At 37.9% G+C, this 26,154-nt stretch overlaps 1 protein-coding gene across 1 annotated transcript in view; it reads left to right on the top strand.

Moving 5' to 3' along the window:
* Positions 1 to 25,010, top strand: part of FAM162A (family with sequence similarity 162 member A) — a 32,713-nt gene extending 7,703 nt beyond the window's left edge. The window contains exons 2-5 of the mRNA XM_063106521.1: positions 15,370 to 15,492; positions 18,117 to 18,225; positions 22,233 to 22,341; positions 24,746 to 25,010. Coding sequence (XP_062962591.1) covers positions 15,370 to 15,492; positions 18,117 to 18,225; positions 22,233 to 22,341; positions 24,746 to 24,838 — 434 coding nt within the window. The 3' untranslated portion in view covers positions 24,839 to 25,010. The remainder of the gene's footprint in view (positions 1 to 15,369; positions 15,493 to 18,116; positions 18,226 to 22,232; positions 22,342 to 24,745) is intronic.
* The last annotated feature ends 1,144 nt before the right edge of the window (positions 25,011 to 26,154 follow it).

The raw sequence follows: 26,154 nt of genomic DNA, 5'->3' as shown, positions 1-26,154 counted from the left end.
GGCTTGTGAGCCTAACAGATCCAAAAGTCAGTGTTACACCAAAAGTAGGGCAAATCAGTGTTTGAAGCAAAAACAAAAACACCATCCCCTGTTAGAACAGCTGCAGAAAGGAGATTTCAAGCCATTCAGGTCTGATCATGAAAGAGCTCAGAGCAAGTTTATATTTCAGGTTCGATCATTTCTATTTTGGTCAGCTTTTAAGAGCAGCCTAGCTTTGCTTCTAAGGTGGGAACTAAGTCAGTGGTTCTCTATTCTAATTGAGCTCTGGGTGGGAATAAGAGCTCCAACTTCTCTAACCAACATAATTACCATAACTTAATCATTCTTTTTTCTACTAGGTCTACTGAACAGTTAGAAACATTTGACATAAAATTTTATCATAATTACAAAATACAGTATTAATTGGTGTATGTATATGGACCTAGGTATCCTCAGGATAAGCATGCATCTAGTTTTTTCCTCCTGAAACTTAATTTTAACTCTGATTCACCAAACCTTTAAATTTCCTTATTTAGACTTGCCCTTTTCTATCACGGGCAGTCATTATAAGGGTACTTGAAAAAGTTCATGGAAAGGGCCAAGCCCGTGGCGCACTCGGGAGAGTGCTGGGAGCGCAGCGTGCTGGTTCGGATCCTATATAGGAATGGCCGGTGCACTCACTGGCTGAGTGCCGGTCACAAAAAAGACAAAAAAAAAAAGTTCATGGAAAGATTTGTATTATAATTGTTTTTCCACAAACTTTTTGAAGTACCCTCATATAGTACTAGCAGTACCCTATTTCAATTTTAAAGGGATTAAATGGGCATTTGTGGGTAGCATGAGAACTACCTAAATATTTAAATTAGAAAATCTTTCCATGGGACATGGAAAAGGAATATTGCTGTCCCAGAACCAGCTGCTTCTTCCAGCCAAGGTCATAGTAGCCACTGGCCTTGTGGAACATTAGGAAAAGGAATGAGGTGGTTGAGCAGTCTCATATCAGTGTGGTAGGATCAATTCTGGGGGCTATAGTAATTCATTGTGAGATAATCAGACAATGTCTGTGTTGACCTGTGAGGAGGGCAACCAGGTGCTGTGGAAGAGGGATGAAATAAAATCTCATTTTTCCAAAGGGGACGAGAAGGTAGGATGCCTGTAGAACAGTTCACACTGCATGTCACCAAGTACCGAGTAGTGTGTTAGAGACTGCATGCTTTGTAAAATGTGAAAGCTGGGCATGTTTTAATATACTTCACAGGAATTCCAAACTTTCCAAGTAACAAATTACTTATTGATATGCAGAAGTTAGAGATAAGGCAGAGCTTATTTTCATCAAATTTGCTGTTGAAAAGAGGATTTTGAGCCCAGCCAGAGACATAGGTATTAAGCTCTGCTGCTGTACTCTGTTTACTCACATAGCTTATATTCAACAGAATCACTTGGGGAATCTTTAAAAAATTATTGATGCCAGAGTCCTGCTCCTAGAAATTGGAATTTAATTGGTCTAGATTAGGCCTGTGCATTGGGGTTTTTTAAGGTACTATGGTGTTTCCAATATGCAAAGTTTGAACTTCACTTTTCTAGAGCTGTGATCCTCAACCTTTAGTATGCATAAATATCACCTGGAGGGCTTATAAAAACAGATTTCTAGGGCCGGCCCGTGGCTCACTCGGGAGAGTGTGGTGCTGATAACACCAGGGCCACGGGTTCGGATCCCATATACGGATGGCCAGTTCGCTCACTGGCTGAGCGTGGTGCTCACAACACCAAGTCAAGGGTTAAGATCCCCTTACCGGTCATCTTTAAAAAAAAAAAAAAAAAAAAAAAAAACAGATTTCTATGCCCCACCCCCTGAGATTCTGAAGGTTTGGAGTAGGGCCTGAGAATTTGCATTTCTATGAGGCTCCTAGCTGAGGCTGAGTAGCACTGTTCTAATACATTAATTCCCTCTTATCCGTGGTTTCACTTACCTGCAGTCAACTGCGGTCCAAAAATATTAAATGGAAAATTGCAGAAATGAGCAATTAATAAGTTTTAAATTTCATGTCATTCTGAGTAGCATGATGAAATTTAGCACCTTCCTGTCCTGGATGTGAATCATTTCTTTATCTGGTATATCCCTTTTGTATGCGCTATCCACCCATTAGTCACTTAGCAGTCTCAGTTATCTCATTGACTTTCATGGTATTGCCATGCTTCTGTTCAAGTAACCCTTATTTTACTTAATAATGGCCCGAAAGCACAAGAGTAATGATGCTGGCAATTTGAATATGCCCAAGAGAAGCTGTAAAGTGCATCCTTCAAGTGAAAAGTGAAAGTTCTTGATTTAATAAGGAAAGAAAAAAAATGGCTGAGGTTGCTAAGATCTACTATAAGTACAAATTTTCTATCTGTGAAATTGCAAAGAAGGGAAAAGAAATTCATGTATAGTATATATAGAGTGTGATATTATCCATGGTTTCAGGCATCCACTGGGAGTATTAGAACATATCCTGTGAAAATAAAGGGGGACTACTGTATGTGGTATCAGTCTTCATGTGCCTGGCATACGGTAAGTGCTCAGCAACTGTTGAATGAATATAGGTGTCTATTTGCATATCGAAATTTAATGTCCTTGTGAATCACCTGGATATCTCATTAAAAATGCAGATTCAGATTCTATAGGTCTAGGGTGGGGACTGACCGTTTGCATTTCTACCAAGCTCCCAGATGGTGTCAGCCACACTTGAAACTAGCAACATCTTAGAGTGAGACAAGATACATACCATCAAGTATAATTTTCTCATCTCATTTTCACTATGGTACACTAGTCAGATGACCTTCTCCTGCACATCCCTGGTCTACCCTGAATTGGGCACATTTCCTAGTCTACAGCCTCCCGTTCTTTTTCTCTTCCATTCCAGAAGTATGTTGGAGCACAAGTGAGTGAAAGTGACTCACCTTTTTTTATAGAGATAACATCAGATTCTGTCTTTTATTCACATTTAATACTAAAATCAACTCAAAATGGATTAAGGATTTAAATATACACCCTGAAACAATAAAACTACTTAAAGAAAACATAGGAGAAACACTTCAGGAAATAGGACTGGGCACAGACTTCATGAATACGACCCCAAAAGCACGGGCAACCAAAGGAAAAATAAACAAATGGGATTATATCAAACTAAAAAGCTTCTGCACAGCAAAAGAAACAATTAACAGAGTTAAAAGACAACCAACAGAGTGGGAGAAAATATTTGCAAAATATACATCTGACAAAGGATTAATATCCAGAATATATAAGGAACTCAAACAACTTTACAAGAAGAAAACAAGCAACCCAATTAAAAAATGGGCAAAAGAGCTAAGTAGGCATTTCTCTAAGGAAGATATACAAATGGCCAACAGACATATGAAAAAATGCTCAACATCACTCAGCATCTGGGAAATGCAAATCAAAACCACACTGAGATACCATCTAACCCCAGTTAGGATGGCTAAAATCCAAAAGACTCTGAACGATAAATGCTGGCGAGGTTGCGGAGAAAAAGGAACTCTCATACATTGTTGGTGGGACTGCAAAATGGTGCAGCCTCTATGGAAAATGGTATGGAGGTTCCTCAAACAATTGCAGATAGATCTACTATACGACCCAGCTATCCCACTGTTGGGAATATACCCAGAGGAATGGAAATCATCAAGTCGAAGGTATACCTGTTCCCCAATGTTCATCGCAGCACTCTTTACAATAGCCAAGAGTTGGAACCAGCCCAAATGTCCATCATCAGATGAGTGGATACGGAAAATGTGGTACATCTACACAATGGAATACTACTCAGCTATAAAAACGAATGAAATACTGCCATTTGCAACAACATGGATGGACCATGAGAGAATTATATTAAGTGAAACAAGTCAGGCACAGAAAGAAAAATACCACATGTTCTCACTTATTGGTGGGAGCTAAAAATTAATATATAATTCACACACACACACACACACACACACACAAAAAAAAAAAAGGTGGGGGGGGAAGAAGATATAACAACCACAATTACTTGAAGTTGATACGACAAGCAAACAGAAAGGACATTGTTGGGGGGGGGAGGGAGGTTTTGGTGATGGGCAACAATAATCAGCCACAATGTATATCGACATAATAAAATTTAAAAAATATATATATATATTCATAAAATATGTATAAGGTAAAAATAATAAGATATAATTAATACCGGTACTCATTTTTTAAAAATATATTTTTATTTTGGAATAATTTTAATTTACAGAAAAGTTGCAAAGGTTGTATAGAGTTCTGTACATCCCTCATCCAGTTCCCCTAATGTTGACATCTTACATAACTGTAGTGGATTGAATTATATCCCCCCCAAACTCATTGAAGGTTGAATTGTGTCCCCCAAGTTTTATGTATTAGAAACTTAGCTCCTACTGTGACTGTTAAGAGGGTGGGAAATCCTATTATGGTAATTGTAAGGTGGAGCCTTGAAGAGGTGATTGGATTGTAGGACCATGCAGTAGAGAATGGATTAAAAATGGTGCTGAGGGGCGTGGTTCTGAGGGCTTTAAAAGAGGAGAGCCTGTCTTTCTCGCTCTCTCTGCTTCCACCATCTTGCAATGTGAGACCCCTGGGTTACTGTCACCACCACCAGATGGACTTTGGACTTCCCAGCCTCAGAAACTGTAAGCAATAAATTTCATTTTCTTTGTAAATCACCCAGTTTCTGTGTATTTTGTTATAAGCAACAGAAACAGACTAATACAATAACTATGGAACATTTGTCAAAACTAAGAAAATTAACATTGGTACATTATTGTTAACTGAAGTACAGACTTTATTCATCTTACCAGTGGTCCAATGATGTTCAATTTTCTGTTCCAGGATCCAGTCCAAGATACCACATCACATTTAGTTGTCATGTCTCCTTAGTTTCTTCTGGACTGTCACAGCTTCACATTCTTTGATTTTCATGACCTTGACAGTTTTGAAGGATACTGGTCAGGTCTTTTGTAGAATGTTTCTTAGTTTGAATTTATTTCATGTTTTCTCATGAATCGACTAGGATTATGGGTTTTCTAGAAAAATAAGTAGCACAGAGACTTAAGTCTCTTCTCATCCCACTGTATTAAATGGTACGTGATTTATGACTGGAAATTTTATCTTGGCCAGTTGGTTTCTCTCCCATAAAGTTACTGTTTTTCCCTTTCTATACTCTGTTCCTTGGAAGCAAGTCACTAAATCCAACCCACTTAAAGGGATTAAGGAATCCAGGAGGGAGTATTTACATGTATTTGGACTTTTTCTGTAAGGAAAATTTATGCCTTACCCCAATTTATTCATTCATTCTGTTTTTATTTATATTAGTATGGACTCATATTTTTTATACTTTGGATTATAATCTATTACTGCATTATTTATTTTGTTGCTCAAATTATTCCAGTTTAGGCTCTTTTAGATCAGTTCCTGTATCCCTTTACGTGCCTCCATCCTTTTGTTTTTTGAACACTTCCTTACTTTCTGGCACTAAAAGATGTGGAACTCCAGGCTCTTGTATTTTCTCTGCCCCACTGTAGAATCAGCCATTTTTCTCCAAGGAGCCCTGATTCCTTTTATGGGAGAATGGTATTTAGAAACCAAGATCTGGGTTCTGGGTGTGCTTATTGCTACTGAAGTTTTAGTGATTCCAGGCCTCCTGGTGGGTAGAGATAGGAAATACATCTACTGTATATATCCCAACATCTTGGTTGATATTTTAAAATTTGCATGTGTTAAAGCTCTTTGTAATGTATTGTTTTATGGGTTTTGACAAGTGCTATTTTTTTTTTAAGTAAATCATTGGCAAACTTCATAGCTAGCAACAGATTACTTGCAACACACCAGCCAACTGATCATGACACTGGGTTAAGAAATGCTGAATTAGATAATTTGCTTTCTTTTTCTTTTTCTTTCTTTTTTTTTTTTTTTCCTTTTGTGGCTGCTCAGTATAGGGATCTGAACCTCTCATGTTGGTGTTATAAAACTGAGCTCTAACCAACTGAGCTAACTGGCCAGCCCAGAATTAGATAATTTTGTAAAGGCGCCTTTCTCCTCTAGCATTCACTGAACCTTTATTTATCATCACTGATTCCCAGAGATTTGTCATGTCCCAGGTTACATCACTGATGGTTATCTCCAGGAGGATCTTGAAAGGTTTTGAGAAAAAAAAAAAAAAAAAAATCCCCACCTCTCTCACTGTCCATCATGGGGTTAGGAAGGATTTTTATGGAAAGGAGGGGACTACTAGGAAAGAAGCCATGCTTGAACCAGCCTCATCCTGGCTGACCCACTACAGACTCCAGCTAGCAATAATACTTCCAAGGCACTGGTTTTCAAATTATAAGTCTGCAGACCAGCACTGTCAGCATCACCTGGGAAATTGTTAGAAATGCACATTCTCAGGCTGCATCCATACCTACTGAATCAGAAACTCTGGCAGTGAGGTCGAGTAGTCTGTATCACGAGATTCTGATACACACTGAAGTTTGAGAATCTCTACTCTTAGGATTAGCCAGCCATTTGCCAATCAGAGCCTTAGAGGCAGCTGTGAGGCTTCATTTTGATTTCCTGTTAGGGCCCTGGGGACACCGAACTAGTCAGCCAGAGACAGGCTGCAAGTGCAGCTAGAGGGTTAAAGGGCTATTTTTCTTTTGATCTATATGTTTAGATCTACCAAAGGATGGAAAATTTCTGGCTTGGATGTTGGGATAATATATTCTATTTCTTTGAGATAGAAAAAGAAGTTCTTAATGATACTAAAACTTGTTTATGCTTCTATTTTAATTGTAAAATAAAAACCAAGACCACATCGTGTACTTCATACTTTTTTTTTTTTTTAGAGATAACAGTTTTTAACATTATTTTTTACATTGATCTGTCATTCTAATGTCTATAACAGGATCATATTTGTATATGTTTTAATCATCATTTATACTTTAGGGAGGTAAAAGTTATTGGTATACAGTGTGAAGTTTCAGTAAGAAAAGATTGGGAGGTATTTTCTGATTTAGATAAACCTGTCATGTCTTGAAGTCCCTACCCCCGACTCCCACCCCAGGTACCTCTCTGACCTCAATTTCTATTTCTCTTCCCATTATTCACTTTGTTGCAGCCACACTGGCCTCTTTGTGGTCCTTAGAACCACTTTAGGAAAGAGAACTTCCCTGACTACCCTACCCAGCATTTTGCATACACACCACATTCCAAACACACAAATACTTTATGTTTATTTTTTTCTCTCTGGCACTTAATATGTTATAACTTTCTGCACAGTAGAGTGTAACTTCTACTGACACAGATTTTTATCTGTTCTGTATATTGCCTAAAACAATGCCTGGTACATAGTAGGTACTCAATAATTGTTTGTTGAAGGAATGAATGAATATCTCCAATGTGCATTTATGTGACTGAAAATAAGTAGGTGTATATGTTAGCATTTTTTACTCTATTATTATCTAAACTGAACTAAGAGACAACCTGTCTTCTGTTTTGTTCTCCTAACCAGCCTTTGTTCTATTCTATTCCCCTAAATTGCCTCTGTTTTAATTAAGAGGGATGAGAAAGGGCAATTATCTAAGGAAATAATTATTGATTCCTTTTCTGTTTTGTCTTAAGAAAGCAGAATCCTTGCCAACAGCCAGTTAACCTTGTTCCTTTCTGTCTAAGTGCCTGCCAGATAGAGGAATGGGATGGCATGGTGTGAGATGTAGGTCACATTAAACCAGTGGTTCTCTGGGGAAGATGAAGAAGTCCTAGAGATGGATGGTAGTAATGGTTGCACAACAATATAAATGTACTTTATGCCACTGAATTGTACACTCAAAAATAGTTAAAATGGTGAATTTTATGTTATGTATATTTTACCACTATTTAGAGGGGGAAAAAAAACCTAATTGTTTTCATAGTAGTCTCGAACCAGCAGTAGGAGCATAACCTAAGAACTTGTTAGAAATGCAAATTCCCAACCTCCACCCCAGAATTATTGATTCAGAAACTGGAGGTAGGTGGCCCAGTGATTTGTCTTTAACAAGGTGTTCAGCTGATTCTGATAAGCACAATAGTTTTAGAATCACACATTAAATAATCGTGTCTTAATTCTGAGAGCTATGAAAAGCTATTGAAGAGTTTCATAGACATTGCTCATGCCCTTATAACTGCATAATTACCTTTGTCAGAAATTCTGATTGCCTTAGGGGTAAAATTGAAAAGTGCTCTGGAAATGTTTTGAAGATTATTTTAAGTAATGTTTCAAGAAACGAACTTAGCATTTAGAGTGCCTATTGTGTACACTTGCTGCCGCAGGGGCACTGATTTTGTGGTTACCCACATGCAGGCAAAGCTTTCTGGGTTTACAGACCTAGAAAACAAATAAATTATGTCTCTTACGAAAAAAATCAAACTGCAGGTAACCATAAATCTTTACACAAATAGAGGTTCTGACTTCTTTCTGGTATGTCAAGAGTAAAGACCTCTGAAAAGCCATTCCTACATAAAAGTTATGATAAGCCCAAAATTGTCAAAATCAACTTTTTCAGAACTCTAGAAAATAACCAGGGACTTGTGACTGTCTGAGGAGCATTTATAGAGGAAAAATGAGTGAATGTGGCTTACCACAGCAAGTCTTGTGGCATTTTAACTTGCACTATTCCTGTCACCTTTTGTCAGCCTCACAGTAAGCTTGAAAACCAATAGCCTCAAAATCATGGTAACTATGAAAACAAGAGCCTAGCAAGGACTTCAGAAGTTAGAATGGGTTTAGAGCTCCCCAAAACCCCCAGTCCCAGAGAATTACTATTTGACGTGTCTGACAGATAGCTTTTTCCCTGGGGCATTTGTTGAAAACCACTTGTGTAACCTAACATAGAGCAGGTGATAACAATTGGGTCACACAAGAAGCAGATGAAAAAATTTAAAAGGAAAAGCTGGAGCGTGAGATGTTCATTCTGACATATTTTAGGATGGAATATGTGCAGGGCTGTGCACATGCCCCAGGAAAGACCTGAGAAGTCCCTAAGCTCTCACCTCCGACTCACATTTAGTCTCTGGGCAAGAAGGATTTGAGGGCTAAGGCAGTTTTGTAAATTGAGAGTAGAAGACATGCTCCAACAAGCACACAGAGCCCTTTGGCAAAGGCTGACAAATTGACTGGTGGAAGGCATTTGAGGCAATCTCTGTCTAAGTATTAGCTGACTCTTAAGCTAACTAAACAGAGACTTCTGTGGCCAAACACACAAAGAATACAAGGAGATACTATTAATAATTGTATGCCAAAAAATTATATAAACTAGATGAAATGGACATATTACCAGAAAGATGAAAATTACTGAAACTGATTGAAGAAGAAATTTTAAAATCTGTAATGCCTATAATGAGTAAAGAAATTGAATTAGTAATTTTAAAACATCCTGCAAGAAAAAAAAAAAAAACCAAAGCCCAGCAGATGACTTCCATGATGAATTCTACCAAACATTTAAAGAAAAACTAGAATTAACCCTTCACAAACAATTCCAAAAACATAGAAGAGGAGGGACCACTTTCCAGCTCATATTATGAGGCCTCTTTATCCTAATACCAAAATCAGACTGACGTCTCAAGAAAACTACAGACCCATGTCCCTTATGAATTTAGATGCAGCAATTCTCAAGAAAATACTACAAAATGAATCCAGCAACATTAAAAAAAATTATACACCATTACCAATTGGGATTTATCCTAGAAATGCAAGGTTGGTATAATACCTGACTCACTCAATATCAGTGGTCACCATTAATAGAATAAAGGACAAAAACACATAATCACCTCAATAGATGCAGAAAAAGCATTTGACAAAATCCAAACCCCTTCATCATAAAAACACTCCAAAGCTAGGAATAGAAAGGAACTTCCTCAACCTATAAGAGGCATCTAATGAAAAACCCACAGCTAACATCTAACTTAATGGTAAAAACTGAATGCTTTCTCCCATTACATGACAAGGTTGTCTACTGTCAATCATTTCTGTTCAACGTTGTACTTGAGGTTTTATCCAAAAATTTAGGCAGAAAAAACAATAAATGGCACCTGATTGGAAAAGAAGTAAAACTATCTCTATTCCCAGATGACATTATCATGTATGTAGAAAATCCTAAGGAATACACACGTACACACCCTATTAGAATGAATGTTAAGCAAATAATCTGAACATGAAATTAAAAAAAACAATTCTATGAACAATTGCATCAAAAACAATAACAAAAATAAAACATTCTGAAAATTGCAAAATGCTATTGAAAGAAATTAAAGACCCAAATAAATGGAAAGACATCCCGTGTTTATGATCTGGAGACAAAATTTTTAAGATGGCAATGTTCCTACAATAGATCTATCGATTTAACACAATCCCAAACAATGTCCTGGATGGTTTCTTTACAGAGATTGACAGGATGATATGAAATTCATAAGGAAATTCAAGGGACCCAGAGTAAGCAAAACAACCTTTAAAAAGAGCCAAGTAGGAGGATTCTTATCTCCTGATTCAAAACTTGCTACAAAGCCATAATAATCAAGACACTGTGGTACTGGCATAAGGATGGACAGATCAGTAGAATGGAATTGAGAGTCCAGAAATAAACCCTCACATTTACGGCCAATTTATTTTCTGTATCGTGCCAAAACAATTCAATGAGAGAATAGTCTTTTCAACAAATGGTGCTGGGAGAACTGGATATCCACATGCCAAAGAATAAAGTTGGATCTTTTCCACTTTCAATATACCAATATTAACTCAAAGTAGACCACAAACCTAAATATCACAGCTAAACCTATAAAATTTTTAGAAAATAATATAGGAGTAAATCTTTGTGACTAGTATATGACACCAAAGTTGAAGCAACAAAAGAAAAGATGGACTTCATCAAAATGTAAAACTTTTATTCTTCAAAGGACATCATTAAGATAGTGAAAAGGTAACACATGGAATGGGAGAAAATATTTGCAAATCATATACCAGATAAGAAAATTGTATCCAGAATATATAAAGAACTTCTTAGAACTCAACAATAAAAAGGCAACCCAGTTTTTTTAAAAACTGGGCATTTCTCTAGAAAGATATACAAATGGCCAATTAGCACATGAAAAGATTCTCATCATTATTACTCATTAAGGAGAGGCAAATCAAGACCACAGTGAGGTACCACTTCACACCTACTAGGATGTTTTAGTCAAAAAGATAGACAATAACAAATGTAGACTAGGATGTGGAGAAGTTGGAACCCTAATACATGGCTGATGGAAATTGTAAAATGTTGCAGCCACTTGGAAAATAGTCTTGTAGTTCCTCAAACAATTAAAGGTAGAGTAATATGACCCAGCAATTTCATCCTTTAGTATATTCCCCTCCCCAAAATGAAAATATATATTCACTCAAAAACTTGTACACAAATGTTTATAACAGCATTATTCATAACAGCCAAAACATGGAAACCACTCAACTGTCCATCAACTGACCAATGTGTAAACAAAATCTGATATATTTATGCAGTGGATTAAATTTGTCAATAAAAAAGAATCATGTACTGATAAATGCTACAACATGGATGAACCTTGAAAACGTTATGCTGAATGAAAAAGCAAAATCATAAAAGACCACATATTGTATGATTCCATTTATATAAAATGTCCAGAATATGCAAATCCATAGATACTGTACTAGCTTCCTAGGATTGGGGGAAGGAGGAAACAGGAGTGACTACTAATGTATTCAGAGTTTTTTTCTGGGGTCATGAAGGTCTTATGGAATTAGATAGTAATGATCATTGTGAATATACTAAAAACTACTGAATTGTACATTTTAAAAGTGAATTTTATGATATGGAACTACGTATCAAAAATTACATTAAAAACCTTTACACAGACAAACATACTCCCATAAGAAGTCCACAGTGGTATCTTTTAAATTACATTCAAAAGTTTTTTAAAACAGCAAGGGGGAAAACTGAGGAAATAATATTTCTCACTAGCTTTGTAAGGTTCACCTCTAATCATTTACTACTCCTCTCACTTCCACTTATTGCTCCAAACTCTGAGGCTACAAACCCACGTGGGAGTTTGGAATTTCAGAGGTACAGTCTTTTTTATCCACTAGCAAGTTAGCTTTTAACCACAAAGTTGTAAGGGCACACTCTTGTTGCATTAAAGGCAAGTCTTAGGCATTCCATTTATGTCATCCAGAGCATCACAGAGTGCCAGACCCCTGTCAGACTTATCATGGTGCCTTTCCAGCTTTCTTTTCTGTTCCATTCTACTTCACAGTGCTCCCTTTCTTGCTAGGACCCTAAAGCTATTATGTGGTCTCTGACTCTCAGAACCCTGTACTAGACCTGGACTCTCTTGTACCACAACCTCCATACTCAGAATTACTTTCCTTTTCTTCCACTCTCATTGAAACTTTCTGGCTGTATTTGCTTTTAATTCTGATTAATTATTGATTCATTAATTAAAATTATTCATGCTAAAGGTGGAAATGCAAATTGCTAACCAAAGATAATTTCTTCTTTTAAGAAGGTATGTATTTCATAACTTGGTTCATTGAAAAAGCTTAGAAATAGTGACAAACCCAGTGAAAATGAGCCTCCCTAAGGAGTCTCTAAAAACATTTCCTCTTTAAAGGAACCAGAGCTCTTTGGAGGATTTGTGATTCCAAGTCAGCAACAGGAAACATTCAAAATGAGTCTGGAGCATCTTGTCAGAAAGTAAGGAAGCTATCAGTGACAACTGAGCACATATTGAATGGCCTCAGGAGCCAACTTAGAAGGGTTCCCATTGACTAAAGATGAGAATGTTTGAGCATTAAAAAGAATAACTGAAATGGACTGGAGCACATCACATGTTAAAATTCAAGAGTTTCTTAAACTACTTTCAAACAAAAGGAGGTTGCAAGGAAGTCAATTTGTTAGTTTGAAAACTGACAAATAGAGGGAAATAATCAAGCATTTATTCCATATTTCCTATGTGACTTTTACCTTAGTACAGCCAAATGGTTAATAGAATACTACCATTTTACAACCCCTAATGACATAATGGATTTAGGTAACAGTCACCATTGTCTGCTAAAAATATTAGATGAAAGGTTGATGGGAACTTTGTAAGGGGTGAATCAGACTGATAGCATCTACTGATCAATCTTAGTATCACAAAAAGAGACAAAATTGATGTACGCCTCCTGATGTAATGCAATAGGAAGTACACAGAACCACCTATGACACTCCCGCTAAAAACTTTGACTTGCGTCTTATGCCTCAAAAATCTGTTCACAAGAAATATGGGGGAACTTCAAAAAGTTCATGGAAATTTTCATATTATCTTTTAATTTTATTTTCTAATGAACTTATTTGAAGTACCCATGTAGAGAAGTTACGAAAATATTTTGGACAACACCAGGGGGATATAATCAGCAAAATCTAAAATGAGGAAAACTCTATAGGACTAATAACCTAGTTTCTTCAATAAATAAGTGACAAGAAAAGATATTTAAGAGGGGGGGAGACCTATAGATATAAAGAAACTAAGGAAGCATCAACCACATTCAATGTGTGCACCTATTTAGAATAAACCAAAAGAAAAAAAATGAGCCCATTTGGGAAGTTTAATCTTAATATGATTTGATCATAATGTGCTGATATTAAGAAAGTATTTTTAGTTATTAATGATATTCTTGATATGATTTTGAAAAGTTGTTTTGAGATACATATGGAAATGTTTATGGATGAACTAATATAATGTTTGGGATTTGCTTTAAAATCCAGTATGGGGTAGAGAGTGGGTGGGGTTTAGGTGAAACAATATTTAATGGCTATGTATTGATAACTGTTGAAACTGGGCAGTGAGCACATAGGGGTTTGTAATATTACTCTCTGTATGTGCTTTGAATTTAAATTTTAAAAATAACTACATATATATATAAATATATAGTCATATACTTATACATAAATATATAGTTTTAAAATTACACATAATTCATGACTAAAGTTGATTTCTAGTTGAGAATTATGGGTTGGAAGGAGCAAAACTTTCTAGAGCCATTTGCTGGCCATACAGACCAGCAATAGTTTACCAGACGTTACCAGAATAGTACTGACCACTTGGCAACTTGGTGTATCACTCTGGAATGATGCTAATCTTTACCTAAACAGCCTGGATGCCATAATATGAGAGTACTTCAAAAAGTTCATGGAAAAATAGAATTAAAAGGTAATATGAATCTTTCCATGAACTTTTTGAAATATCCTCATATATATGTTGCCACCAGAGCCATTATTGCTATAAGACACATGTGAGAAGTACTTACATAAAATTTACAGCTGATAAAATTTTTATGTTGAAAATTCCTAATTTTCTTTTTTTTTAAATTAATTTATTATTATTATATTTTTATGTTCTAAGATGTGGCAGAGCAGTTGGGGTGGAGGAGGAGAGAGGAAGGGGGGGTAGGGTGAGAGAATGAGGAAGGAGGGAAGGGGGCATGGTTGAGGCCCATGGCACCCCCCTCATTCCAGCAGAGGAGCCTAGGGGGCTTCCAGCAGCAGCTCAGTCGTGGCTGGGCTGATGCAGACATATGGGGGGGTGGCTGAGGCTCTCGGCCCCCCACCATCCCAGCTGGGAAGACAGGATTGCTTCTGGCGGTGCTGACTCAGTGGTCATTGCTGGGCTGGATGCAGATGTCAGGGAGGCGTGGCTGAGGTTCTTGGCCCCCCACTGCCCTGGCTGAGGAGGGCACTTCTGGCAGCAGCTCTATGGTTGTCGCTGGACTGGTTGTGGACATTGGGGGCATGGCTGAGGCCCTTGGCCCCTCCTCCCTGGCTCTGGAGCCCAGGGTGCTTCCAGCAGCAGCTTGGTGGTTGTCACTGGGCTGGATGCAGTTGTCAGGGGGGCATGGCTGAGGCCCTCGGCCTGGCCCCCCATCCTGGCTTGGGTGACTGGAGCACTTCTGGCTGCGGCTCAGTGGTTGTCACTGGGCTGGATACAGACATTGATGGGGTGTGGTGTAGGCCTTCGGCTTCCACTCCAGCCTGGGAGCCCGGGGCGCTTCCAGCAGTAGTCTGGTGGTCGTTGCTGGGCTGGATGTAGATGTTGGAAGGGCATGGCTGAGGCCCTCAGCAGCCCCACCCCAGCTCAAATTTTCTAATTAGTAAACAGTTATATTTTAAAACAGCATCAAGCATAGTATACCTTAAATATGGTATGTGTATCTTACATATAGTATAGTATATTCATTTTCTAAATGAACTAATTTTTATAAATGAAATATATAACGCAGGCATTTCTTATTTTGAGAAAACATTAAGTTTTCTTTCTTTTAAAAAAGTTTCTCTCTTTTCTAGGAAGTTGTTTTAGGTTATATGAAAGAGATGCTCTGTCATCCCTAAGGCTTACCAGAAACTCTGATTTGAAGAGAATAAATGGATTTTGCACCAAATCACAAGAAAGTCCCAAAGCTCCATCCCGTAAGTTTTTATTGGTTTTTCCATTTATGGAGTATAGGTAGCTCCCAAAGAATAGGACAACTTGGAATCAAAAGAACCTAAAAGAGAGGTAGTCATAGGGGTTTCTACATCATATACTGTCATGTAGTTCAGGCCTCTCATATTGTACTTATATTGGTTGTGCTCACACAACAGTGTCTTTATTTTCCTTGTTTGTCGTTCTCATCTCTTTTTTGCCTCAAGGGTTGGACTGGAGGTTTTTTAGGACTATAGATGCACCAAAGTAAACAGTAGTCTAGAAATTATCTTTTAAGGAACACCAAATATGAACCAAATTAAGAAATTATGTTTTGGGTAAAATATAACCGGGTCTAAGCTCTGGTTTGGGCATTGACTTTAGCCATATTCTGTCCTTTCCCTATCTCAAACATTCGTCACTGTCAACACTATCAGAAGAAGGGGCATAATACATAAACTATAGGGTCCTTGGTGATACTTGCCTGTTGCTTTTTCATGGGAGTACACTTGGGCCAAGCAGGAAAGGAAACCATCCCCAAAGAATACTTATCAGAAACTTAAAAATAGCCTGGCCAGTTAGCTCAGTTGGTTAGAGTGCAGCCTTGTAACACCATGGTCAAGGATTTGGTTCCCTGTACTAGCCAGCTGCCTAAATAAATAAATAAATAAATAAATAAAGAGCTTAAAAAAACTTATACCCTTTGACCTGGTGTTTCTATCCTATCTACAGGATTATTCTAAAGAATAATCACTATATGTGGAAAAAGCTTTGAGTATAAAAATGCTCCCATTTTTTATTTACAAGGGTACTTCAAAAAGTTCATGGAAAAATGGACTTGAAAGATATACAAATGTTTCCATGAACTTTTTTTTTTTTTTTTTTTAAAGATGACCGGTAAAAAAATAAATAAATAAAATAAAAAAAAAATAAAGATGACCGGTAAGGGGATCTTAACCCTTGGCTTGGTGTTATCAGCACCACGCTCAGCCAGTGAGCGAACCGGCCATCCCTATATAGGATCCGAACCCGTGGCCTTGGTGTTATCAGCACCGCACTCTCCCAAGTGAGCCACAGCCGACCCTTCCATGAACTTTTTGAATACTCCTTGTATAATGGGAAAATTAGAAATAAATCTAAATGTCATATAACCAGGGAATGATTAATTGATATATGTTAAATCATTAGCTATGACAAGAGAATTAGGGACAGTTTTGATTTTTTTCTTCTTTCACGTCTATAGTTTCTAAATTGTCTTTTGTGACTATATATTACTTAAACTTTAAAAAAAAAAAAAACTATAAAGAGAATTGTGCCAAGTGCTGGAAGGATTAAAAGACTATAGCAGCCTATTTCTGTACTTCTAAACCTGTTTTCTTGCCTTTGTTTCTTTCTGTAGTTTTCTCCTTGGAGTTTCCTGTTCCTTTTGCGGTTGCTTTCTGGTTAGGTGAAAGGAACAGCATAAGCAAAGGTGTGGTGGTGGGAATGAGTGGGACATGTAGGTTACCAGTCAAGGAGATGGTCTATCTGTAAGAGAGATGTTGTCAGTGGATGGAATTTGGATTGAGATTGTCTCTGAGGTCCCATCTAATTCTGACACCCTTTGATTCCCTAGCTTTTTCTGTTCCTTGTCTTCAGTGACTTCCCCTTTCTTTGAAAGACTCTGGCTCCCTTAGTCTTTGGTCCTGTACTTTTTTTGTCCATCTGCCTCTTTGGCATACTCCATCTCCCTCTGCTTGCCTCTTCTGTCCCCTTTCTTGGGTCATGCCCCAAGGCTCGGCCCTCAGTGGCTCTCCCTTTGCACTGATGTTTATCTCTACTCCTGAATTGTTAATGAAACCTACTCAGATGGGATAAATTTCCTTCAGACTTAACAAATCTAAAATAGTATTCATGCTCTTTCCTTCCCTAACTGGTTCTTTTCTCAGTCTTCTTTTGGTTAAAGAAGTCTTAGTCACCCAAGTTGGAGGTTCTTCATGATTCCTTCTTTGTCTTAACTTAATCAATCTCGATTGTTTCAGTCATCCTCAGACTGACTTCTGCATCTCTCTTCCCACTGCTGAGACTCTGGTTCAGATCACATCTCTTCACCCCTGTATTAAAACCTCCTACTTGGACTTGTTGTGCCCTATCCCCACTTTCTGTCTTCCATCCATTGTGCAGATTAATCTTCCTAAAGCATTAACTTCTTCCTTGCTTCAAAATGTACAGTAGTTCACAAATCAGGTCTAAACTCCTTAGCCTGGCATTCAAGGTCTTTTATAATCTGATCTTACCTTACCAACTTCTTTTTATTCTACTGAAGTCAGACAAGCTCCTCACTGTTCCCTTCTTAGTTCATTCTTACCTTCATATCTTTGTTCCTGGTGTTCTTTCAGTTTTCAATGGCTAGGGCTTAAATTATGAAATAACGTTTTTATTTTGCCTCGGTCCTCATGGAATTTTGGAATTGCATTTGAAAAATGAGGCAACCTAAGAAATTCCATTTAAATGAAGCTGTAATTAGCTTGAAGTTTTTCAGTGTCTCTGTTTAGTAAATAGCTAAAAAGCACCAATAGCATATTTCTGTTGCTAAATTTGAGAGCCATAATCTCAAATAAGTAAGATTTCTTGTCTGGTTTTTCCCTAGACATTTACAGCCACAGAGTGCCATTACACAAACCTACAGATTGGGAGAAGAAGATCCTGATATGGGCAGGTCGCTTCAAAAAGGAAGATGAAATCCCAGAGACTATCTCGTGAGTGCTGATCTTATGGTTGTAAGCAGCTTTCATTTCTCACTGATCTGTTTTAAGGGAAAAGCAGTTCCTTTTAGCTCTGACTGTTTAAAATCTTTTAGCCAAATTTGAAAACATTTTTCACTTCTCTGTATGTCTTGTCTTTGTCAAGTACCTGGAATAAAAATCAGTGCTGGCTGGAAAACCTATGTTTTATCACTGGTATGCTATGCCTAGTAAAGACCTGTCAGGTACTTTGAAGTCAACTGATTGTTTGATTTCATCTCCTAGCTACAGAAATGTGACTAAACAATGATGTTCACTTTTATAAATCTGAGTATATCAATTAGATACCAGTGATAGTAACTATATTCTATCAAATCCACTCAAGTATTCAACCTTAGGCATAAAAGTATTTAAATGCAACACATTCTCTTTCTGGGATTCAGGAAACAGTGCCTCCTGTCACCAACTTCCTTAAACCTAGCTTTGGCTGGGATCTTGAGACTTCAGGTTTTGTAGATGATGAGTTCAGATTCCTCCAACCCAAGGTTTCTCAACCTCAGCACTATTAACATTTTGGGCCAAATAATTCTTTTTTTTTTTTTTTTTTTTTCCAAATAATTCTTTGTAGTAGGGGAATGTCCTGTGTTTTGTAGGATATTTAGCAGTATCCCTAGCCTCTACCCTCTAGATGCCAGTAGGACTCCCTCAGTGGTGATAATCAAAAATGTCTGCAGACATTGCTAAATGTCCCTGGAAGCCAGAAACACTTCTGGTTGAAAACCAGTGCTCCAGCCTCATGCTAAAGACCCTGATTGGTTGGCATTTTGGCCAAGAGAGATTCTGAGAAATAGATGCCATCTCCCCACAGGCTGGAGCACTGTGGGGCATATATTAGTCCGTTTCTGTTGCTTATAACAAAATACCTGGAATTGGGTGATTTATAAAGAAAAAATTTATTGCTTACAGTTTCTGAGGCTGGGAGGTCCAAAACCCAGGGAACACATCTGGCGAAGGTCTTGGTGGTGGCGACAGTGATGGCAGGGTATCACACTGCAAAAATGATGGAGCAGAGAAAGCAAGAGACTAACCTCATTCACTCTCTTTTTAAAGCCCTCAGAACCACGTCCATGTCCGCCATTGTTAATCCATTTATCATGGCATGGTCCTACAATCCAATCATCTCTTCAAGGCCCCACCTTTCAATTACCATAATAGGATTTTCCACCCTCAACAGTTACAGTGAGGATTAAGTTTTGGGGGGACATTCAACCCAAGGCAGGGCATCATCCTATTCAGAGACAAGGACTTTGGACAAAGCTCCTGGAAGTTCCCTTCCAGCATGAAACTATTCCTGGGCCTTCTGGCTTTTGTTTTCAAGTCATGATTGAAAAAGATCTGAGGTTCATTCAGGATATCTTTTCCAGGAAGATAGGTAGTGTTTGCTTTCTATTTACAACAGGTTTAATAGAGCCCTCTGCTTCTGCTAGTCAAATTAGGCAGCACATCGTTTTTACTAGAATTATTTCAGCAGCACAGCTCTGGTTCTTCTTAGCTCTAATGACCATCTACTCTCCTGGGAAGTAAAAGCACACCAGATTAACAATGACATCAAGTTCGTGCCTATGCCCTAATTTCTTCCTGAATAACCCAGCAGAAAACAAGCCGATATATACCCATGGCATTAATAGATAGATAGATGCTGTATAGACTTTGCTGTGGAACCACCCCTAGTCTGACTCAGAGTTGGTTCCAAGATCCCCTCAGGCTCAAAATACAGTCAGTCCTCTGTACCCATAGATTCCATCTCTGTGGATTCAACCGAGTGCAGATTGAAAATATTTTTTAAAACACTGCATTTGTACTGAACAAGTACAGACTTTTTTCTTGTCCTATTCCCTAAACAGTGCAGTATAATGATTTAGAAACCATTTACATTGTATTAGATATTATAAATTATCTAGAGATGATTTCAGGAGGATGTGCATAGGTAATATGCAAATCCTATGCCACTTTATATCAGGGACTTGAGCATTGTGGATTTTGGTATCTGCAGGGGGTCCTGGAACCAATTCCCCATGGATGCCAAGGGACAACTGTACTGCTTAGTGAGTCACCCTGGAAGACTCCTCTCTGGGTCTGGACAACTGTTTATCCTTGTGGTCGTAGTTCTGAACAGGCACTATTTAACTTGCTCATTTTTATTCTCCTTGGGGATGGATGGCTACCTCATGGCCTTATATAAAAGCATTGTACTTTTTTAATGTTCCTTTAAATGTAAAATATTTCACTTTTCATGATAATCACAGCATTTGTTAGAAATACCAATTCACATAAAATACTGTCAACATGGGTAGTTAGTTTGTAGTTGGTGGGATTTCAGATGGTCTTAATTGAGCAAGTCACTGTCCTTAGCAGTTGTCCCTGGTTACTACCACACTGCAGGCCCAGCTTCAGTGTCTGGAGAACTCCATCCACATTGCTGCCTCATGGGGCCAAGCTTTTACATCACATCAAATATGCTTTCAGAGTCCTCCTCCTATCCACCTGCAACATCCCAGACCCTGTACCCTATGCCTCCTTCTAAGCATTTTTTAAGTACCACCATCCCCCCGCCCTCTGATTTAATAAGTAATACAGTTGTCCCTTGTTATCTGTGGGGAATTGTTTTCAGAACACCTGTAGATCCCAAAATCTGCAGATGCTCAAGTCACTGATATAAAATGGTAGAATATTTGCATATAACTTACATACATCCTCCCATGTACTTTGAATCATCTCTAGTTTATGTACATACCTAATATAATCTCTACATATCACTTCATTCACATGGATTCAATGCAGTACTTGGTGTGCAAGGCAAATCCGAGTTTTGTTTTTTGGAACTTTGAAATTTTTTTTTTTTCAAATATTTTCAGTCTGCAGTTCGTTGTATTCACAGATGTAGAACCCATGGATGTGGATGGCCAACTGTATATATTAAATATCTTGGGTGGGGGGGAGTAACAAGCACTCCAATCCCATCATCTATATGTAATCACTTCCTATACACCTCTACCAAGGTGGTCAAAAGTTCTTTATCCTGGGCCCCATGAAGATTCAACATGCTCTACCTTGAGGCTCTATCAGGCACCCAGGTAAAAGAACCACAACCCATTGCCTATCTGCAGATCACCAAGGTAGACTGGTCTTCCCCTAAGACCCTTCCATGTTAAGCCTCTTGGCTATCGCACAGGAGTAATGATCCAACTCTCAATTTTTTGTTAAGGTACATGGGTCTGTCTTCAATGGACAAGTTAGAAGAAGTACACTCAAGGCACTAGCTGGAGCACACAATTTCAAGTTCACTGTCACTCAATTTTAGCAAAACACCAGTTAAACATTAAGGGAGTACTGCATAAAGAATCTTTTTACTCTTTCAAATGTTCTCAAATCTGTTCCTGGTTCAAGACAGAGAGCAAAAAGCTGGACATATGGAGCACATTGTTTAACACCCTCCCATGTTTGTTTTCTTTCTGAATTGTGCTGTGTGTTGAAACTTATGAAACTCATTGCAGTATTTGTTGTCAGGGCATTGTTCAAACAATCATTATATCACATAATATCTTCATCATAAGAACCCCAGGGAGAAATAGCTACTGATTTCACTTTTAGCATTGGTTACTAGAAACCTGAGAGCCAAAATTGGGGCCCACCATAGCAAGCGTAGATTAATATGCCTTGCTTTTTTTTTTTTTTTTTTTAATTTGTTCCTGGCTCTACTTTATCCTCACGCTTTCTTCGTACTGCTTTTGTACTACTTTAAATTTGTGCTAGCTTGTTGCATTTTATATATAAATAAAATGAATATTGAAAATGACCCATCCTCCCCAAAGTCCTACAAGATCTCCACGCCCTACCTCCATTTTTATATTTATAGACACCACTACACTTCTGATTTGTGGTACACAGGGCTTTTTATCCTGCTGAAACTTCAGAAAGAGAAAAGTTAATAGCTTTTTCTCATGATTTCATTTTATTATTAGGTTTGAGATGCTTGATGCTGCAAAGAACAAGGTCCGGGTGAAGATCTGCTATGTCATGATTGCCCTGACAGTGGCAGGATGCATCTTGATGATTATTGAGGGCAAGAAGGTGAGAGTGGGTTTCCTCCATGAGGGACCTGGAGGAAAGAAGGGACCTCGTATTTACTCTCTGAGAAGAGGAGGCTACTTTCTACATGAGAAATGAAAAGAAACAAAAGAAGACATTATAGGGACAAACCTGGGATATAATGTTTGGGGATAAATAGGAAAACCTAATTTTGGCATGGTGAAGGACTAAATTAGTTTTGCTTAAAGTAAAAAAAGTGTTTATTATCACAGATGTCAAATAATGTGAAAGAAATATGACACTGGCATATTTAGTAACCCTTGGCATGTTTATCAAGTGCTCTCTGTACATTGGTATTTATCTTCATTATAAATGCCTTAATCATGGTGAGCATTCTTATCACACTTCTTTATTTGAAGCTCAGCCAAACTAGGCCATGTCTAGGGACCATAGCTCCTAAGCAGTACATAGGAATGCAAGTCCAGAAAAATCTTTGTTTTAACACAGGTTATAATAGCTATCACTAATTGAACATTCACTGCATTCTAGATACTTTGCTAGCTATTGTCTCATTTGAACCTCACAACAGCACTGTAAGATAGGTATTATTAGGACCTCACTTACAGATGAACAAACTATAGCTTAAAAGGCTTTAGTAACTTGCACAATGCCACACATCTCCCTGATGACAGAGCCACAATTTGAAGATAGACCTAATTTTACTATAGAAGTAATGGTAAAACTGCTCCCATTTATTGAGTGCTTATTTTATAGCAGTTAATGTTAAAACCCATTTAATCACCACGATAACCCTAAGAACCTCTTATTATCATGTTCTATAAAGGAGGAACCTGAAGCTTAGAGATGTTAAATAATTATACCAAATTCACATATCTAATAAGTGGTGAGATAAAAATTTAGACACAAATTTGTGGGTCACCAAACCTCATACTGTACTATCTTGTCATTAAGATACAGTTATTTTTATATTCAGCAGCACTGGTCAAACCCTTCTTTTAGTATGATGTCTAATTCTATATATATCACAGCATCCATATGGAAAGAGGTGTTTTATAACTATTATCAGGTATTAAAAAGGTTCTGTGCACCCACTTTAACTGACTGCCTTATCTCCAATATCTCCAGAGTAAAAGGAAATGAACTTTTCCTTCTCTTTTGGGTCTTGCAGTTAAATGGAAATATTGACCACTTTAGGCTGACCTCATGGGAGTACAAAGGGGCAAGTGTGCTGACCTGGGTGAAGTTCTCTTGAAAACTCTGATTCTGTCCCATTTCAGTTTTCCTTCTATTTCCCTCTTTGACCTCTCATGCATAGTTCTCAGACTAAACCGTGCAGAAGCATGTGGACAAGACATGTGGGTTCCTCAAATTCTGGGAAATCTGCATTGCTTTTGTGTATACTTGATTAAACTAGCTGAGTTTATATGCTCCAGAAGCAAATTATTCCCCTGGGATCTCATCTAGCATCATCCAAGGGCATATGCCATGTACTTTAAAGAGTTCCTCTCCTGTTATATACCATAAAACTATAACATTTATTTTTATATAATTTCCATTTCCAAGAAGTCGGTAAATGCTACTGGAATGGAGAACTTGTGAACTTTTTCTAAATGTGATTTAGAAGAGAGAAATTTGCGATTGTATGTTTTGTCCTTGCCATCAACTTCCCATTCCCATTCCCCCCCTATACCTAATTCTTTACATGTGGAATTATACAGTTATAAGAAAATGTCAGCTTACAGGGTGCTAGTTTCATTTATTTGGTATAAAAATTTTCAAACTAGTCTGTTTATGTAAGCTCCATAGAAACATAACAGTTCACATGCAGGGAAACAAGAGATTGGTTGCCTCCCCCACTGCTCTTTGTTCTCAGAGGATGGAGTTGTAGGACAGAGACTGCTGGAAGTCATCAACGGTAGTGTTTTGGTTGAGTCTGGGATTCCCAAAGCTGAGTGTTTTCTGTAAAAGAGGACTGAGGTGCTAGAAACGTGTGAAAGTGTGCAAACGAGTTGGGGAAGGAGAAATGGTAGCAGCAAAGAAAAGCAAAAGGAGAAAAAAGGGATAGAAATGGAAATGAGAGGTATTTAAAAGGTGGGGGTGGGGGGAGAAGAGAGGAAAAAGGGAAAAACAAGGGAATAAAGTATAAGGGAAGAAGAGAGGCAAAAGATTTAAAGAAAGGGGCCAGAAAAGAAGAGAAGGGAGAGGTATGGCACTACTCTCTCGTGCTTGAATGGATGGACTGCTGTACTCTAAAACACTAGAGGAAGCAGAAGGCACATGGAAGGGACTGCTGTACCCAGTGTCCAAGCAACAGAGCACTCCAAGCCTTTACTGCCCTAGTCAACCTGCTGTCACAAATGCAAGGTAATGACATCCCTCCAAAACCAGCATAAATAATCACCTACTCAAATTTGTTTCATTTTAGGCTGTCCAAAGAAACGAGTCTTTAACAAGCTTGAACTTACAAAAGAAAGCTCGTCTGAGAGAGGAAGCAGCTATGAAGGCCAAAACAGAATAGAAGGGGTATCCATGTTGGCTGGAATTTGAAAATCCAGGAATAATGTTCCAGCAACAAGCCTGTTCTATAAAGAATGTGGAATGAGGATCCATTGCACAAAATTCTGGTTTTCACAAACTTATACCATCTCCCTGTTTCTGCTCTAGAAGTACAAATAAATTTTCTTAAAGAATGACTTGTCTTTGTTTTATGGCTTTGATCCAAGTAAAATGCAGCCTATCAGTTCTTTGGGGAAAATTAAAGAATGAAAAATGAGATAAATTATTTCAACTTTAACTCTTCTCTGCTGGACTGTTAGCTCAGTTGGTTAGAGCATGGTGTTGATAACACCAAGGTCCAGGGTTCAATCCCTGTGCCGGCCAGCTGCCAAAAATAAATTAAATAAATAAATAAATAAATATTAACTCTTTAGGGAATCAGATATCATATCTTGCTTTCATTCCCATTACCAAAGTGACTTCTGTCCAGAGGCCAAAATATTGTTTTTAGTTCTTTATTTCTCTCTCCTTTGTACTTATTTCTGAAGAGATAAGGAAGACCAGCTGAGTACATTGCCCAGGTGCAACTCGGAGAGCCAGTCTTCCCAAATGCCATGGTGTTTTGGGGGAAGCAGGCTCCCAAAAGAGAGAGCCCTGAGAAGCATCCAGACCACACTCTGTATCTTCAGGCACGCTGGGAGACAGAGGCTCTCCTAAAGAGCAGTTTTAGAAAAAGTCCTGAAAAGGTGATGAGAGTGATCTGGCCAGGAGTTTCTGAGGACTTAGAAATCCAGGCATGATGGAGTTGCTTGGGACCAGCATAAGCATCTCATAACTCCTCAGCTTAGAATTCCCAATTAGTCCTTTTCCTGCTGCTTGAGAAACTAAATTTCTCTATTACAAAAAATCTAATGTTTTCTTATTAGTGTGAAAGATAAGCATTTGTACCTAGTATGTATCTCATTGGCAATTTTGACTTTGGGATACAAAGTTGTCTCATAGGTATGGATGCTGGTTTCTATTTTAAACGTTTCATTTATTCTCACATGCTTCATAAGTATTAATGGATGACAAGTCATTATAGCCATCCCAACATGCTAGTTCTCCTCAGAGTTTATAACATATTAAAAAGTAACATATGAAGCTGTTTGGGAACTTAGTTTAATAAAATACTCAGTAAAATGTAACACTAGTCTACCTATAGCTTCATAATCTACTTGATGATGTTAATGTCTGTCTATTTTTGAGTAGATAGACCTTAGTTTCTTTTTCATCATATCAAGTTGTTTGATTTTTATCACTTGCAAATCTTTTATCAAAAAGCACTGTTTCTTGTAC

The sequence above is a fragment of the Cynocephalus volans genome, chromosome 1 (assembly GCF_027409185.1).
Source record: "Cynocephalus volans isolate mCynVol1 chromosome 1, mCynVol1.pri, whole genome shotgun sequence".
Lineage (NCBI taxonomy): Eukaryota > Metazoa > Chordata > Mammalia > Dermoptera > Cynocephalidae > Cynocephalus > Cynocephalus volans.
Note: the sequence above shows the minus strand (reverse complement) of the source record. Positions and strands in the feature narration are given on the sequence as shown.